At 42.5% G+C, this 12,656-nt stretch overlaps 1 protein-coding gene across 3 annotated transcripts in view; it reads right to left on the bottom strand.

Annotated features, from left to right (window-relative positions):
* The window catches only part of PLCG2 (phospholipase C gamma 2), a 59,133-nt gene that overhangs the window by 39,183 nt on the left and 7,294 nt on the right, over nucleotides 1-12,656 (bottom strand). Inside the window, exons 1-2 of one of the 3 annotated variants that reach the window (XM_015874162.2) lie at nucleotides 11,674-11,893; nucleotides 8,129-8,371 (exon numbers count right to left, since the gene is read on the bottom strand). In XM_015874162.2, coding sequence (XP_015729648.1) covers nucleotides 8,129-8,324 — 196 coding nt within the window. In that variant the 5' untranslated portion in view covers nucleotides 8,325-8,371; nucleotides 11,674-11,893. Of the gene's footprint in view, nucleotides 1-8,128; nucleotides 8,372-11,121; nucleotides 11,293-11,673; nucleotides 11,894-12,656 lie in introns of those variants that run through there. The other 2 variants (XM_032447069.1, XM_032447068.1) reach the window with 2 other exon arrangements.

Raw genomic sequence — 12,656 nt, 5'->3', positions numbered from 1 at the left:
TTAGGTATTTTCATTAACAGTTCCCAGAAGTCTACAGGGGAACTACTGGCAACGTTTCAGAAAGGAAGATAAGAGATTCTGATCATCCAAACGGCACAGACCCAGACACAAGGGTGGGCATTCTCTGTAAGAATATCTTTGCATTTTTATGTGTATATATAGTAACGTTCTGCACAAGCATTTCAGAACCAGTTTTCAGAATCCACATCTTTTCAACGATTTGCATTACAAAATACGCTAAAGAAGGTTTCATTTCAGAAAGGCAGAAACTACCTCCTTCCAGATAGGCAATGTGCAAATGAGCCCCCGTTGAATGAAGAAGGCCTTCAGTATCCTTTTGCAAATGGATTTCACTGTGGTTTGTGAGGACAATGACTTTGGTCTTGGTTTTACAGAATTAAAGATTAACTACATAAGGTGCGTCTCCTGTTTTATTCAAAACAGCGGTGAAACACCGTGTGCAGTTCCAAAGAGAAAAAAAAGGGAGGCTTCTCTCACAGAAAGGCAAAGTCATATGAAGGAAGAAAACTGAAGCACGCGAGTACAGAAGTGGTATGCAAAGTGATCTAGCACATACAAACAGTGAACTTGAATATGACATGCAGTGGCCCAAGGTATTAGTGCTAAGTTACAGGAGTATCTGAAAGCACAGTTTGCAAGGATGCAATGCAAGAAACGGCGTGGTGGGTCTTGGCACAGCACCTGAGTACCTTCTCAACGGGCCCTCATGTCACACAGAGCCACCATCTACAGAAGCAGTGAATTATCATCCTACCAATTATAGCTACACCTTATGAATTAACAACTCCTCACTGCACTGCTCAGCAGAGCAACAGCACATTACAGCCCTTCTCAGCTTGATGGGCCCTGAATTCAAAGGGCCACAGACCTCAAAGGGCTATTGGCTTCATATTAAAAAGCAAAAGGCACCTTCAGAAAATGGGAAAAAAACATACAAGTGCCCATAAAAGCTGATATTCTACTCCCTCAAACAAAACAGAAAGGTTGCCATGCAAAACTTTGACTTTGGGAATAATATACTGGAGTATCCACATCTCCCACTCACACTGATCGACCCTACTAGCAGTGCTCTGGTCTGCAAAGATCACCTGGTGGGATCCCCATTTCACTGGCCAGCCACAACAGGAACTCTGGTGTTCACAGAATCACAGAATCACAGAATTACCCGGGTTGGAAGGGACCTCAAGGATCATGTAGCTCCAACCCCCCTGCCCAGCAGGGCCACCAAACATACACCTTTACTAGATCAGGTTGCCCAGGGCCCCGTCCAACCTGGCCTTGAACACCTCCAAGGACGGGGCATCCACAACCTCACTGGGCATGTAAGTAAGTTAGCATTAAACACCACAAAACTGAGCTGCTGAAAAATGATTTGAGAACAGCTAAAGGCTAAAACACATTCATTTTTTCATTTGACCACAGAAACGATGGCCTAAATTCTCGGTTGGAGGCTCACACGAAGATCCCCTGGGTAAGAACAGAAATACAACAGTTTCAACTTAGAAAAAGGTGAATTTTAATATCTATTTGAAATGCTGCTCTGCAAAGAGCAAAAAGTAGATTCACTTATGCAATGACATTTTGTTCTTAATGGCTTTTAGAATGCAAAAATGCTTCCATAAACAGCCTCTTAGGCTCTTGCTGGTCTGAAAGCAGACGGGGTGCTTAGGACCAAAACGTGCTCCTTTTGGCACATCATTTTAGCAGGGATACTAAAAGCAAATTCAGCACAATTTCATTTCAGGGACAACACGCTGCAGGATAAAATTCACAAAATACAAGAGTAAAGATCTAAATAAATAGCTTGTTAGTTAGAACGGCACCATCTGTGGCAGCAGTCATAAGCTTGCCATTATATTAGTTACACATCCCTGCATTTCACCTCAACCTGTAAATCGCACTTGGCCTGATCTGCTCCAGTTATCTACATGACTACATTATAGATGCACTGCTGCTCCAGGGAGCGTTGATTATTATCCAGGTGCAGCATTCTGCAGAACTGTGGTTTCTACTTGGCAGTGTAACAAAATCTGACAACAAACACAGCACAATCCTACAGGTAAGGAAGAAACAGAGCAGTACGCACAGGTCTAAACTCTACATACAACATGAATTTAATGAGTTAGTTCTCTGTTTCTTTCACTCCCTTTCTTCACAAGTTTGCCATGGTGGTGTCATGGATACCACAGAGCATAAATTATCCTACCTATGAATCATCATTTCACAAAAGGATTGATGGAGGAGCGTGCAGAAACTCCCATGTTTTCCAGACTCCAACTGTCACAAACTTTCCCTTAACAACTCTCCTTAAGGTACTTCCCATCAGTAAAGAACAAAATACCAATTCCAGCTCACCTTTCGGAAGGTCTACAACTCATCAAGTACTTGCTACACCAACTTAGATAACATAACCTCTTTGTGCCTTAGTTTATTCATGTGCATCTAAGTATGTATATCATGACTCTAAGAAATACTGGAAGCTTTATTTGGTAGTGCTGAATACACACTCCAAGTCAGCAAACACCAGGTGCTGGACCCCAAACATGTCTCTTGGTAGAACACTGCCTTCAGCAGGTCCCACTCCTGGTCACCCTTCCCTTCCTCTCTGCTTTTCACAGCTGCCAAGAAGTTCTCTGCAGCTGTGGTCAGCCTGCAACAGCTTAAAGAGGAGAGAGCTTAAAGAGCAGCACAAGCTTGACTGGGGCCACCACGAAGACCTGTGCACTGCTGTAAAGGGTTTATATGCTACACAACCACACAGCATAACTACAGGAAGTGACACGCTGAGCAGCGCATTGCAATAATGTCACAGCTTCACAGTCATACACACGGCATGAAGAAATTAGCATTTGCCAGAAAAGAACCATTACAAATTAAATAAGCAAATCAATTCCCTCCATACCAGGAAACTGAAACTTTGTTTTCTGATGTGTTGATAATACAAACATCAGTTTAGCTCTGTTCCAGTAACCAAGATCAGTACTTCTGAAATTGCAAATCCATAAACTCAGTCATAGGCCACCAAAACCTATGGGTACAAACAAGATGGACATGTCATACTGGGTCTCATTCAAGGCACATGTATTAATACCACAATGCAATATGCAAAGCACAATGGGGAAAAGAAATAAGTAAATAAAAGAATCGAGGCCAAAAACACTGTCATCAGAAGTTAAACCAATGCTTGGCCACTGATGGCCTGGTAACTTAGGATTGGGAGCTCTGATATTCTGAGCCCCACAAGCAGTCCCATAGCCCACCTAGTAAATATTATCCTTGTACTTTAAAAAGATAGAGGACAATGCAGAATAAAAATGAATGGCTTTAGTAAGAAGAATGCAGAAGAAAAAGCCCCAACATTTTGTAGCCAGCAGCTGCAAGTGTTTCCCTCAGATGACTTCAGAGCTATGAGGGCACCCAAGACATCTCTCTGTACAGAAATGTAGCAAGATGACAAAAAACAATCCAGGCATGGGTGAACATAGCGATATCTAGCACAGATCTGTTCCCTTTAGCTTTTTGTCTGCAGATTCATGCAATGAAGCACGTCACTGGCACTCAAATACATTAATGAAATCTTGCATGCCACAGATCTGTGATTACAGCTCTTCTAAAAGGTGTATTGCTCCTTTCTATCTATTTCAGTTTTGCTCAATGGGTTCATTGGACCCAAGTGAATCCAGGAAAGGCATGTGTAAGATGACAAAGAATAGCAGCACCAGGAACCTTCTTGGACTCTGCTAAACCCAGATAACTTTGGGTCAGGCAACTCCATTCCTTCCATTGCTGACCCTTCCTCTCATTTAAAAGACAACTTGATGCTTCCAAAGAACGTAAAATCTGGACAATTTGTATTTATCTTTTCTTGAAAGGTGTTCATATATCAGTCTCTTCAAACACTGCAGGTTATAAAGAAAAGAAAGTCACCTCACCTAATCTGTGTTTAGTCCTACAACACGTTACATGTTCCAACAGCAAAATCACAGTAAACCCAAGACAGGGAAGTCACACAGGAGGATCTGAGATTCCACACAGAATAATCCAGAGTAAGCCTGATTAGCTCAGACAAACTCAACAGCTACTTTGTCCTCATGAAAACGAAGCCATCACTCAAGAACTTCTTTGGCTGCACAGCTGTGCAGGACAGAAAGCCACATACACAGGTTGTCCACAGCATTAAGACAACCACAAATGGGCAGCTCTTTCCCCTCACTTGCAGGTGGGCAGGGAGGACAGACACTAAAATGAGAGGTGGTACGTGAGGCTCCTTCAAGGGAAACAGTGAGGTTACAATGTGGTGTGTTTTGCACACCCTGATCTGCAGAGTTAGAACAAAGCACCAGCTGAAACAGGACTTTGTGCTTGCAAAATTAAGAAGCTGTGTAGCACCATTCTGTTCCAACACAACGCTCAAGCTAAAAGAAATTACGAAGACCCTCAGATACTCTATTAAAGTAAGAGAACTTCCATGCTAAGTATTAGTTGAAAACTTGGCTTCCTGATGTACTGTTGAGATAGCACATCCTACTAAAAGGACACGGATAACCTGCATTATTTCACACAAAGGACAATTCAAAGATTTCACACCAGTACCTTTTTGTTAGAAAATCTCTTTTGTGTATGGTCTCACAACTCTTTTGGATGGCCAATGGAATATCTCCAGTACTATGGCACTGCACAGTCTAAGCTATACAGCAAAGAATGATTAAACCAGATTTCTTTGCCCTAGCATATCGTCACTCATTGCCACAGCAAAGGCTTGGCTGGCAGCTTTCTCTGCAGGTAATGCAATTAAAAACACAGAGAACTACAACACTGAGAGCCACAGGGTTGTCTAAACATTTCTATCAGCATAGCTAATCCTACATCTCCCTGAACAGACCTTTTTAATCCAAATATAAGTAGCTGGCTTATCGTTAGCTTGAGGCTTAACTTAAATCCCTTCCAAAACAACACTAACCAAACTGAAAAAAGGTCCTTGTAATAACCTGAGGGTTCATCCACAACAAGCACTGAGCAGAATCACCTCCACTCATTTGTGCAGTTATTTCCAAAATCCACCGTGCTGACAAACATCCAATACACAGTGACACATTCAGTCATTACTGTATCTAGCCATACCATGCTCTCCTGGATTGCTACTGTTACTATACTACTCTCACCCTTAATAAATACCAATTCTTACTGGAGTGCAGCACATGGAAATAGCAACCATTAAAATTCACGTCACAAAAACTATGTATTGAAAAGCACTAGTCAGTATTAAAGCACAGGATACAGAACAACAATCTAAAACTTGAGATCATAATCCCATGCCCTTTGCCACGAGATATATGTATACACTGCGAATGTGTAAGGCTTTTTATTCTTCACAAAGTCAACACAATCCAGCGGTGAATTTTTGGGGTCATTTGGGGTGTTTAGACATACACAAGTGGAAACAATTTTTCTCTTATCATAAAATTGGTTGTATCGTTTTAGTACAGCTCCAGAGAACAAAAAACTTTACTTCCCCCTATCACTGGTACTCAAGAAGCCTATGCTTTAGTTACTAAATACATGTGAAGTGTATATCCATAAGTATTCCAATTTTCAAGCAAAAAAGGGAAGCCTGGGCCTCAGACTAAAAAAGCAATAGCAAATTTATTTAAAAAAAAAACAACAACAACAAGAAGAAAAAGGATTTCCTTCCTCTTCAGCAGAAACACTGTCAGCAAGTTAAGGCTGCAGCGACTTTCATTTCAAGTAGACAGACCCTTTCCAGCAGTTCACATATAGCTTTTCTGAAGCAATGCCTGCAAAATAATTCTGAGGGTTAGGGAAGGTTCTTTGATTTTTAAGATTAGTAAGTATAAATAATATTGTGCATATCTGCAAATGACACACCCTCAGTAGGTCATGTTCTCAGATCTGAAGTTTCCATTGCTGTACAGGTCACTTACATGTTGCTGAGTTAAAATAACTGCTTTAGCACTGGAACTTTCAGGCAGAGAGGTGGACGGCCTTTGGATAAATTGCAGCTCTACAGATGAATTCCCTGTTCTGTTAACGAGTGCCAGTGTGTCTGAAGGCAAGTCATTACCCTGCTGGATTACCCTGGTGTCAGAGTCTAACATCATATTCAGCTTCTCTGTAAAGTGTCAACATCTCAGTGCAGAGCAAGTGATTTAATTGATGGGATGCAGCACTACGCACACACCTCTTTAGGTCTGCCTACTTTGTTCAAGTGGCTGTGGCAGCCTTTACCTCTATGATCCCATGATATTTTTGCCAGAGGACTCTAAGACCTCATTCACCCACCACGTGGGCATTTCCCAATCTGTTCTAACCCATGCATCACCCCAGCTTTTATTTACCAAGTACATTCAAGCCATGCTCTCATAACTGAATTACTCCTCCACACAGGACTCGGTTTTCAGCACGCCTCGTTCCAGGATCTGAGCGTATCAGAACTACTGAAGTACTTGCATTCACACTCATAATTATAGGAAGGGATAATTACCCTCATTTTACATGAGTAACTGAGGCACAGCAAGACAGTTAATTAAAGTTAATGAACATCTCCAGATATGCTTGCTTTTTCCCAGAACACTACATATGAGCACATTTTCACCACCAATGACAAAAACCATTCTCATGACAACCAGCCTTTCGTTTCATTCCAATAGATTTCCTGTTTCCAGGCCATGCAAGGAACCAGACAGGAGCCAGCAGAAACAGCAGCAAGTAGAAATGTAATGCTTGTAAGTAGCATGAAATGAAGTTACACAGACAATCCAAAAGTTATGCATGTTCTTAGTGCTGGTCTGCACAACCCTGCAGATTGATGCACTTTTAGCTTACTGTAGATTTAGCAAAAAAGAAGTTTCTAGAAATCCAGAAATCAATTGTCAAACCTCATTCCCCTTCTCCTCAGTTTCACTCACATTACGATGTAATTTCACACACACACACCTCTATATCTATGACCTTTTCCCTCACCCCAGTTTAATTCAGTCTCAGTTTCTCTCCCGTTCTCAACCCCTCTTCCTTCTCTCAGGCCTGGACCGATTTGACTCTTCTTAGTAAGTTCTAGACTCACCTCTGAGACTCCCCATGCTATACTTAACTTCTTACTACAGTGTATCTGTTCAGTCATCACAATTATCCACCTTTAAACTCCAATTTCTTATCATAATCTCAGGTCCTAAATTCAGCACCCAGCTTCTCATATTATCTGAGGCTGAGCAATAAATGATTCTGGCAACTCAGACAAACAACTCAATTCCTTTATTGAAGACATTTAGCAGTTGCATAGGAAAATCATGGCCACAACAGAATAAAAAAGTAAAATAAAATAGTTACCATGTGGTCTTATGCAAACGCTGTAGTTACATTATAACAGTGGGAATTGCAAGAATCCCAGAAATTACAGGCTGAGCTTGGTTGATATCAACCTTGCTCAGTAAGAACTGAAAATAAGTTTCACTTTGTTTTATACCATGGCTTTTGCAGTCCTATGTAGCTACAAACACCACTTTTATTTCCCCACCTAATTATAGGCAGTTTAGATATCAGCCAAAGAGGCACTGTCAACTCAGGACCTTCAAACAGCCCCTTAAATCTCACACCTCCACCCCTATAAGTCATTGGTATTTTCCAACAATGGTCCTAAACAATGATTCCTATCCTGATATGGCAAAATCCTCAAGAAAACTGATTTGAATTCAGTTTCCTTCCATTTGGCTTTTTATTTAGGAGAAAGAAGAGGTAAAGAAGCAATTATCATTTTGAGGTGCAAGACCTTGAAGCTTGATGGAAAATAGTTGTCACTCATAACAGAGAACAAAAGCACCATCATATTAAAGGATGAAAACTTGGGAGGGCAGGATTTAGAGAAAAAGCATTTTATGTTAACCACATATAAGCATAGCATTAGTTGTCTAACTAACGAGCTGCAGAAGATCCTTCACCAGCACTGCAACTATTCAGCACATTCTTGGTAAATTACCAAACTCTTCTTAGCCAAAAGCTTAATCATATTAACGAAAGCTCACTGAACAAATATTTGACAATTACGTTAATTCATTATTAATTCCAAGTTCATGGACACTTTGAAAATACTCACAGAAACCTTCGATCTTGTCAGCTGTCTTGCTCCAGGCTACCTGCCTGGTTTCCATTATCACCTGAATAGTCCTTCGTTCTGGACTACTCTTCTTAATACTGAATACAGTCATAACAGTTCCCAGCTCCAACGTCCTTTTGATCTGGCTTTTCTCATACTCCGGCAGCTCTCCATAATCTATAATCTTTCTGGGCATTTTTTTTAGGTTTCTTTTTCGATCAAACTTGTCTGGTTTTCACTGTGCTGAAAAGAAAATAAAATTAAAAAAAAAAATAAATCAGTATTTAAAACAGTATTTTTATTCCTTTGAAACCACATTTATTAAAATTAAAGAATAGACTTCTTTAAACAAAGCTCAAACCCTGACTATATTTATCTTGATTTGATGACTTCAGGAGTCTCATAAGACATCAGAAAAGCATCGCTTCAAGCCTGAGATCCTTTCAAGTATCACATCAGCTTTTACTTACCATTTTACAGCAAGCAAAATACCAGTAAGTCTTTGCTCATGGACATTTTTCTATTTGACAGAGACAAAATTAGCTGTTCTCAGTCATTCCTATAGAAGTTTCTTTATTGTTTTAGGGTATTTGTAGACTTGTTTGCCATATAAACTTTGTGAGTTCTGTGTTATGGTAGAAGTTAAATCTTCAGTTCTTGATTGAAACTGGGGGGTAATTTAACTTCTGGAACTGCAAAACATATCTGGAAAATGATTTTGTCCTTAGTATTAACAATCAAGATATCAGAATGGAAAACAATAGTTGCAAGATATGAACCACGATCAAAACTTTTTTCCTCCCCCAAGGTTGTATTTATTGTTATTATTATTATATTCACAATACCAATTTCAGACAGCCAAAATGCTGCACCCATGTTGAACTGCAGCAGGTTTGCTGTTCTTGCCTTTTCTTAATACAGAAGCATTAATTTAATTCTTGAAGAGAATTCAAAAAACCCAACAGCTAATTACAAGCTTGATTACTCCTCCACAGGATTATTTACAAACACAAAGCCCTAGAACCTGCTCTATCATCCACATACAAAGTGATACCATTTTTGCCCAAGCAGCAGGAGCTGTTGCCACATGCTCTCAATGACTCCCTCTTAATTTCACCCCAGGCAGGACAGGTCTATGTATAATTTTCCCCCTGCCACAGAATCCCTGCTTTTCTCCTGTCTCCTCAGCCCACCACTCTCCAGCACAGTTTCAGTTTCTGCACTGATAACTAATTTGTCCATGTCACTTCTCGCTTCCCCTTGGTAACTTCTTCCAACCCTCCTCCCCATCACCCCACGTCAGACTCCTGACCTGCGCTTCACTAAGGAGCTCTCTTTTCTGCTCTCTCATTAATACCACAAAGTTGCCTTTCAGTGTTGTCACTAACCAGTTTCAGTCCCATCTGTCAAACTCTGGAGCGGTTCCGTGCTATATATTCTGTGCTTCTATAACTTCAATGAACACTGGGAGTTGTTTTAGGCTATCAGGGAAGCAAACACAAGGCCCTTCTTATCTGCAAAGCGGCCTCTCCTGCATCCAGTGTTTTGCTAAGAGTTATGCAGATTATATCGTGTTTAATTAGCTTGTTACTGTAAAAGAAAAGGGTACTCTATTGTCCTACTGGTACTTAAAAAATACATATATGCCAATCCTACAGCTGAGACTGCTGGACAATATTTAAGGATTGTACACAATGGCAGAATTCACTGATGCTTTCTGACTCCCTGCAGCAATTTAGCTTATCATTGAAATCATCACCAGCTTGCATCTAGCAATACAGCCACAGTCATCTAACTGCAGTGACTTATAACATCAAAACTACAAGGAGAAAAGAAATACGGTAAGGAGTAAAAGTCTTCGAAAAGCACATTGTTTTGCAGCTGTAAAATGAAACGTGTCTTAAAACAACATGAAAAGGAATTTCTAAACATACTAATTTAATAAAAGGCAATGAAGCATTTTTTTGAGAGATTGGCCCCTTGGTACAAAGGAACTGCCTCTCAGAGGTGGCTTCTTAAGCAGTTTCCGCTGAATATAATAGACTGGACTTCCTCTTTTAAAGTAGCTCTTTCTTTAAAAAAGAAAGTGAACGCTGCTTTTAGCCTACCTAAAATCTTAAGTTAGAAGCCAGGCTTTTAACTTACTGCCAAACAACATTGTAGCTGAGGACACTGACTCCATCAGCAAGAAGGTGGAAAAAACACCATAGCACCTCATCAACCAAACCAACCATTCCTTTATTGTCTGTTTACCTAATCCATAATTTAGAACAAACACCACAGAGAGCTTCCTAACAGTGCAACACACCAGACCTCCCAAAAGAACTAATAGAAGCACCTGATACCAGACCTAACCTTCTCAGCATTAAGAGGCTTCCTAGACACATAAGTATGTGCCCTTCAGCCTTCTTACACCCCTTGCTGCATGATGTCTTGAATCTACAGTATCTCTACCAATTCACCCAGCAGAAACTCCACTATGACCCTGATCAACACAGTACCTGGTTGCCTCTAAATCAGTGAACCATGAGCTACAAGTCACCTCTGTGCAAAGCAGAAGCATTGCTGCTCTTCTATGGAAGCATTTCCAAAGCCTAAAGCAGAAAGAACCAAATGATTCAATGAGATCTGGCAACCCCATAACATATAAGATCTCGTTTAGGCACAGACACCAACGTATGAGTCTTTCCCTTGTGTAAGCAGCACAGGAGCAAAACTTTGATGTTGTCCTATATCAAAAGCAGAATCAGCATTACCCGTTATTTATTGTGCTGTGACACAACAGTAATTTCTACAGTGTCTTTTAGTGAAGACCCTGAACACTTTGTACCAAGAAGTCAGAAAGGCCCACTGTGAGGAGCCAAGTGAGCTCAGACATGGAGAAAGACGCACTTGGTGCTATCCAAGAACCTGCATATTTAGTGTTAGTTCACTGCAGTACTTCTAAGTTTCAAAACCAAACCCTTATCTGAAGATCAGCCTACAATTCCTACCGTGCAGACACCTGATGAAACACAGAAAGAAAGAGCTGTAGACAGGTGAACTTGCAGACATGCAGGTTGGCAACAAACATTTCAGACGAGCACAGTAGAACCACTCCTGAGCCACAGGCCACCGCAGGTGCCTTCCCTGCACACAAAGGCCGCTCAAAAAGCGGAATCTGAAGTCAGACTCGCCCCAATTTCTACACTTTCCCATGAGCTCTGGGCGCTGCCGTCCCCATTCTGCACGCGCCGCTGCACCCTGTGCCCCAGCCCTGCCTCCAGACAGCACCACCACCTCGCTAACAACTAATAACAACCAACAAGAGGCTGTTTGCACGGAGCTTTGCAGAGCACGGGACACCTTCTAGGGACCAAACGCCGGCCAAAGCTGCGGCTCTCAGCCCTGCGCCCACCCGTCGTGCAGGACTCTGGGCTTCTTCCCCCTCCAGCAGGTCGGCACGCAGCGGTGACAGCCAACCCATCGGCAAGCCCCCGTTCCCCCGCAGCCCCTGGCGGCACCTTCCCTCCCCATCCGCCTCCTCCTGCCCCCCGCAGCCTCACCTCCACCGGCCGCGCGGACGATGCCGGTGTCAGCACGGGGGTCGTGGGGGAGGACGGGGTTGGGGTGGAGATGGTGGCGGCGTCGCCCCGCCCGGCTGCGTCTCTCCGGGGCTCCCACTTCTGCTTCTGTCGTACCCGGGAAGGGGCGGGACACATCACCCCGGCGGCCACCTCCTGGTGCGCGGGGCGGGCGGTGCTGGTCGGACCGGTTACCGTCCCTTCGGCGCCCCCGAAGGGTCTTAAAAGGCTTAAAATGAACGGGATCCACGGCCACATCCATCATATCACAACAATGTGTCGATCACAATCTGGCCTGATTGATTCTGATTATTTCTACGTGCAGAAATTACTGAAACAGTGTAGTACCTGGAATGAGGTAGTGACAGTAAGTCCTACAGCAAACACCAGGAGAAACGCTGCCTCACTGCAAAGGTCAGAAAGGACCAGAATTATTCATTGTATCCAGCAAAGCTGCCAGAAGAATTTTAGGAAACTCTTGCCCAAGTCACGTAGTAAACACTTGTAGTTAAGAGCATCCATGACGGATCAGGACCAGAAATAGGACTTCTAAGCTCGACTTCTCAGGACCAGAAACCGAAGAGTGCATGCAAAAGCACCACAAAAAGAAAGCCCCAAACCTTGTACCTCTGCTGTCCGAATCCCAGCCGTCAAATCCAGTGTTAATGTGGATATATAGCAGTGAATCTCAGCCCAGGCAGCCCCTCCTGGTTCTGCTTCACAAGGCTCAGTACCATCACACCAGTCACACGGCACGGCTTCAGCACAGGAACTACCCTTGAGCAACCTGCAAGCCACACATGCACGGAGTTGGCCATCATTCTGATAGTCAGTCTTTGCTGCAGAAGTGAAGCAGCACAGCAAAATATAGCAGCCTTAGGTGTAGACATACTTCAGTGTGGTGCATGTTGACTGACAGCTGCAACAGCTTCAGCACATCTCAGCTTGGTGGAGTTTGGGCTCCT

The sequence above is a fragment of the Coturnix japonica genome, chromosome 11, assembly GCF_001577835.2.
Source record: "Coturnix japonica isolate 7356 chromosome 11, Coturnix japonica 2.1, whole genome shotgun sequence".
Classification (NCBI taxonomy): domain Eukaryota; kingdom Metazoa; phylum Chordata; class Aves; order Galliformes; family Phasianidae; genus Coturnix; species Coturnix japonica.
The sequence above is the reverse complement of the archived record's forward strand: the minus strand, read 5'-3'. Positions and strand labels throughout refer to the sequence as shown.